Source organism: Manacus vitellinus, unplaced genomic scaffold, assembly GCF_001715985.3.
Source record: "Manacus vitellinus isolate BGI_N305 unplaced genomic scaffold, ASM171598v3 scaffold_16_pilon, whole genome shotgun sequence".
In the NCBI taxonomy this organism is placed as follows: domain Eukaryota; kingdom Metazoa; phylum Chordata; class Aves; order Passeriformes; family Pipridae; genus Manacus; species Manacus vitellinus.
Genome location: NW_021939189.1, coordinates 1,597,209 through 1,602,705, shown reverse-complemented (window position 1 = coordinate 1,602,705; position 5,497 = coordinate 1,597,209). Strand labels below are relative to the sequence as shown.

The following is a 5,497-nucleotide window of genomic DNA, read 5'->3' as shown; positions in this document are numbered from 1 at the left end:
ATTTCCTGTGAGAAACAATGTGTTTTGCTCAGGTAGTGAAAGGAAAGGACACAAATTTTGGATTAATCATTTCTGTCCTTAAAGCTTATTTTAAATCAATTAAATATTCCATTTTCTGTTTTTAAGACGTGCTGAGTATTGACTCTCTAGGACATTTCACCTTGTGATGGTAACACAACAAGTTTGTTGGGTAAGATGGTAAACAAACAAGTTGGTTTCCTAGGAAAAGATCTTTTAAAAGCAAGATTTGTCCAAACATTTACTACTGAGAATTATCAGGCAATGGGGGAATCTTTTTGGAATAGAAAATGTTTTCTGTCCAGAATTTATTCTGATTAAAATGCTCAAAGTATACACATGCACTGCAAGAATGTCTTTAGTGAGTTTTTTTAATAGGTGCAAAATCAGTAGAGCTGAATTTATACAGGGGAAGGTTGAAGTGTAGTTTTACATTCGAATTGATCCTTCAATATAGTAAATTTTTACAAAAGCACTGTCAGAAAGGTGCCAAATTCCAGCTTTTGCAATTTACAGTGTTTGTTACCAGGCTCCTGGTTGGATTTCTGAGGATCTCATCGTGTCTGGAGAGTTGTCCCAGGGAACAGAAAGGTTGAGGCAAATAATTAGTTGTGTATTTCAAGGAAAAAAATGTTTTTATTGCAATTCAAGACTTGGTTTTTTTCCCAAATATGTGTATTTTTATTTAGTTAAAAGGTGAGTAAATGGTGCTCTGCCAAACAACCTGCTGGCAGAGCTGTCACTCAATTAGTATCACTGATGCTGATTCCAGAATAAATCATAAACTTTTCCAGCCACACTTCAAGCTGACAGTTTTCTGTTGGGTTGTTTCCATTCACCTCCAACTTTGGCTTTGGTTATGTGCTGTTCTGGAGACCCTTTTCCTATCAGTAGCTGTGACCTGACCCTCTTGAGCTATATTATATCATTCCATTTTGACACCTTTTATCAAACTTTAATGAAATGACCCAGGCAAACAAATTGTCATTAAACTTTCCATCACTTTGTCCCTTGGTATCGTCTTTTATAAATTGGACAGCAAATGTTGTATTGATCTTCTCGTTCTTGCAGCTGAACTTGAAATGACCCAGACTGCTTGTTGTTTATGGCCTAGAGTTGCTTTTCCTTGACATTTCCATCCCCAGCATGACATCTCTTTTGTTTTTCTTTCTTTCTTGTGGAGATGAATGAACAAGACATACGGTATCGAGACATCCTCGGTCACGGCAATGGAGGCACAGTCTACAAGTGAGTGGGGATTTCACTTCAAACCTTTTAAAAAAACCCCAGATTTAACAGCTCTTTTTTTTTTTATTTTTACCTCTCGTGTTCATGTCGAGGTGCAGGTGGGCTGCTGCTCCTCTGCAGGGAAGATGATGAAATAAATCCTTAATCTGAACTTTGGAAGGACCCTCTTCTATATTTACAAGGTGTCTGCTCTTGGGTGCTGGGAGGGCTGGTGCATTTTTATTATCTTTTTAATGCTTAGCTTTGAATCCCCCTCTGGATAACAAGTTAATGGCTCACGAGTGGAACTTGGAATGTCCTGAATTGCCTCCAGGATTTCCAGTGCCATTATTTCTGCTGGCTCACCACGCCCTTACTGGGAATGACACCAGTGGGATGTGGTGACACCAGTTCAGAATTCCTCACCCCCCCCTTTCTGCTGTTGCAGTGACTTCCCTCCCTCCTGAGCAGCTTCACATGCAGGCTGATGAATATATGAAATGATAAACTCTCCCAAATTTCGGTAGTGGAGCTTTAATACCCTGCAGCCAGTATTAATTTGAATATTGTAAAGATTATAATAACACAGATATAGTTTTCTCGACAGGAAAGTCTTTCTCATGCATAGTGCAAAGTTTAAACTACATAATGTAATATCTGGTACTTAATAGTCTGCAGTGGGGTATGAAAAATATTCCACTGGGAATTAAGAAATCCATACTTTATAAGAAAGCCCTGAGGGAGTAATAAAGGTTTCCTCCAGAGAGCTATTTACCATATACAGTAACCCAGCATCCCATTAGGGTTTTGTTTATACCTTAGACATTTTAACTTTCAGATGAACATTTTTTTTCCCCCCCCTAAAATGTTTTAAAAGTTACAGTGCATTTAGTTTAGTTTCTAATTGGCTGCCGACGTTGCAGAAGGTTTAATGGAAATGAACTTCCAAAAGCTTAAAGGAACAAATCCAGCCTTGGAGTGGGCTCTGAAAATCAGGTTAGAATCGTGGGTGGAACGTGGTTCAGAAACCTCATGGGGAGTTGTCTGGGAGAAAGATATTCCTAGACCAAGAAACTTGAGGAATTGGTATTATTTTCTTACTTTATGATAGATGTGAGAGAGAATGTTGAGCTTTAATGCTCAGTCTTGGTGTTTTCTGAGTTAGAGAAGGTTCCTTCCCTTCCCTGTGCTCTGGGAGTGGGTGCAGGTGGGAGAAGCATCACAAAGGAGGACCACGTGCTCTGGTCCTTGTGGAAAACACTTGAGGAATAGTTAGGACAGGGAATATCCCACCCACCAAGAGGGGGAACCCACATATGTCCCTTTGTCCAGTTCTGGGTGATTTTCTTTGGGAAGCAGCTGAAATAAGGAAGTAACAACTTGAAACCATGACCAGTATAAGAATGGTCCCACCAAAAGTGTCTTCATCCTAAAGAGTCTAAAGAATGTAAACCAAGGTAAGGGAATGTGTTCTTCTTTCCCTTCCTTCCTCTTTTTGCACTGAGAGTCTGATGAACTTCTTGCCTGTCTGTCAGCTTGGAAGGAGCAGCTCATTCCGTGTCTGTTGGGAGTGTTGGTGTGTAGGATGAGACACAGCTTTGGGGAGCAGAAATGGTGTAAAAACATCTCATTCTTTCATAGTGTTGCCACATGCACAGTGTGTATTTCACATTTCTTAAAATTCATCCGAGGAATCTGGATAAAATGGGGTATAAAACCGCATTTTTCACTTTTTTGACGTGATTTTGTATTTTTAAGGTAGTGTGCTTTGATCACCTTTGTTAAGTGGGTGACTGGCATTTGTCTGCAGTCTGGGAAAGTAAAAAAGAAAAGACCTGAGGCCCCTTCTGGATCAGGGAACTATTTCTGCCTTTCTTTTTCTTTTTTATCCCGTTCATGTTTTAAATCAACACTTGCAGTGACTTCCTAGCTTATCCTCCTGTATAGGTGTCATTCCACCCTGCTCCAGGGAACTGTTTGTGTGTGTGGATGTTTTACACGCTATCCCAGAATCCTGGAGTGGTTTGGGGTTGAAAAGGGCCTTAAAACTCATCCAGTCCCACCCCTACCATGGGCAGGGACACCTTCCACCAGCCCAGGTTGCTCCAAGCCCAGTTCAGCCTGCCCTTGGACACTTCCAGGGATCCAGGGGCAGCCACAGCTTCTCTGGGCACCCTGTGCCAGGGCCTGCCCACCCTCCCAGAGAACAATTCCCTCCCAATCTCCCATCTCTCCCTGCCCTCTGGCAGTGGGAAGCCATTCCCTGTGTCCTGTCCCTCCATCCCTTGTCCCCAGTCCCTCTCCAGCTCTCCTGGAGCTCCTTTAGGCCCTGTAAGGGGCTCTCAGCTCTCCCTGGATCCTTCTCTTCTCCAGGTGAACATTCCCAGCTCTCCCAGCCTCTCCCAGAGCTGAGGGGCTCCAGCCCTGTGGCAGAACTTCCACCTTGGAGCAATCCCCCCTTCCTGAAGGGAAGATCATCTGCACCAACCCGAGCCAATAAGGACTTGCAGAGTGGAATCCTTACAGGTAGCAGGATTGCACCAGTCATACACAGCAGCCCCCATATATTTTATTCCAGTAAATCAATGAACATTTGTCAAGGAAAATTAATTGCAGAGGTTTGGCTGCGTTTCCCCCCTCGTGCTGGTGGAGAGAAGAGCCCGTGTGGGTTATTGATCTGTAGCTAAAGAACGAGCCTGTCTGCACCATCCCCTCTCTTCCAGCTCCCTCCCTTCCCAGCTCTTTATCCCAACCCAGCTCCATTATGGCAATGATATATTCCCGGCGTTGGGCAAACGAGGCAGGGAAAATTCTCAGCCTCCCTTTGCCACGTGAATTAACTTACTATTGAAATAGTTTTTATTGAGATGGAGGTATTGATCACTTCTCATCCCACCCCTGGCTCCAGGAGGGGGGCTGGGGGGAGAGAGGGGAGGTGGGTTTGTTCTCCTCGCCAGACGTTATGTTTAGTTAGAAAATGGATTTCATTTATTTGGGTTCTTTACAGCTGCAACTGGTTTATTGCTTGGAGAAGAGGTATCTTAGCTTTATTTTTATGACAGTATAATTATACTTTAGAAATACACTTGATTACTGTGTGTAGCAAAATTGTTCCAGTATATTGGCTTGGCCAATATTGCTATACAAACAACTTTTCAGTCAATTGAGTCTGGTAAAAAATCAATACTTTATAGCAATATTTCTAGGGAGAACTTGCTGAATCTAAATGTTTTTCCTGTTCTAAAAAGAAGGGATTTTATAGTTGTTTGACATCCTATTTTGCCCCTACCTTTTGCTGTGCTATTTTCTTAATTAAGGGACGATAAAAATCCTGAAGTTGGATATGGCAAGGCCAGTTAATTATCCTTGCTTTTTGATTGGTTGCATGTTCCAAAATATGTGAGAAAATATAAAACACCCCCAAACTGTATGTTAAATGACTTGGTTTGCAGTGGGATGCACACACTGGCAGCCAGGGTCAGGAGTAGCTACTTTAATTATTTAGACCTAAAATCATGTATATTTTGAACTTAAATATCACAAAGTAGAGGTATTTATATCTGGCAAATTATTTCTCTGTCAGATCTCTCACATGGTGTATCAAAACACTGTTTTCTTCCTTTAAAATGGAATATTTTTCTCTTATTTCATGTTTTCTAGTTTTTGCTGTGCAGTTGTAGCTCAGGAGAAGTGGGATGTTCCAGGAACTCTGTTTAATCCCTTCTGTGTGCCTGGGATTTATTTTAAATGGGAACTGTGGATGGTTTGGAACTCTTTTTGGGTTCTGTTGGAGGAGCCTCCAGCAGCAGGAGAATGTAATACTCTGTACACAGAGATAACCATAAAGCCCCAATGATGCCCTAATTAATTTGTGAGTTACCAGGATCTGGGAGAGAGGGAAGGAAAGGGGGAATGGCTTCCCATCTTCCAAAATGCAGTTTAACCAGAAGGCTTCACTTTGAGTTGAGTAATTTGGAGAGAAGTGGCTGTTGATGATGTACCACCCTAAGAATTGCATGGCTGGGGAAAACAGGGAGAAATGTGGAAAACTTAATTTGTTGGAGCCATTTACTTGAGCAATTGTGCAGTTTGGGTGAGTGGTGTGTTCCAGCATCTGCCTGTTCCTTCATTCCCTGTCCCAGGCCACCTCGGGGTGCCCCATTAGCACATGGAATGTCATTGCTGTGTCTTGCACAGGCTGCAAACTGTGCCTTGGGAGGGGATTGTGGGTGCTCTGCCCTGGGCAGGGACA

At 42.4% G+C, this 5,497-nt stretch overlaps 1 protein-coding gene across 1 annotated transcript in view; it reads left to right on the top strand.

Annotated features, from left to right (window-relative positions):
- Positions 1-5,497, top strand: part of MAP2K5 (mitogen-activated protein kinase kinase 5) — a 122,136-nt gene that overhangs the window by 21,451 nt on the left and 95,188 nt on the right. Inside the window, exon 8 of the mRNA XM_029958772.1 lies at positions 1,202-1,266. Coding sequence (XP_029814632.1) covers positions 1,202-1,266 — 65 coding nt within the window. The remainder of the gene's footprint in view (positions 1-1,201; positions 1,267-5,497) is intronic.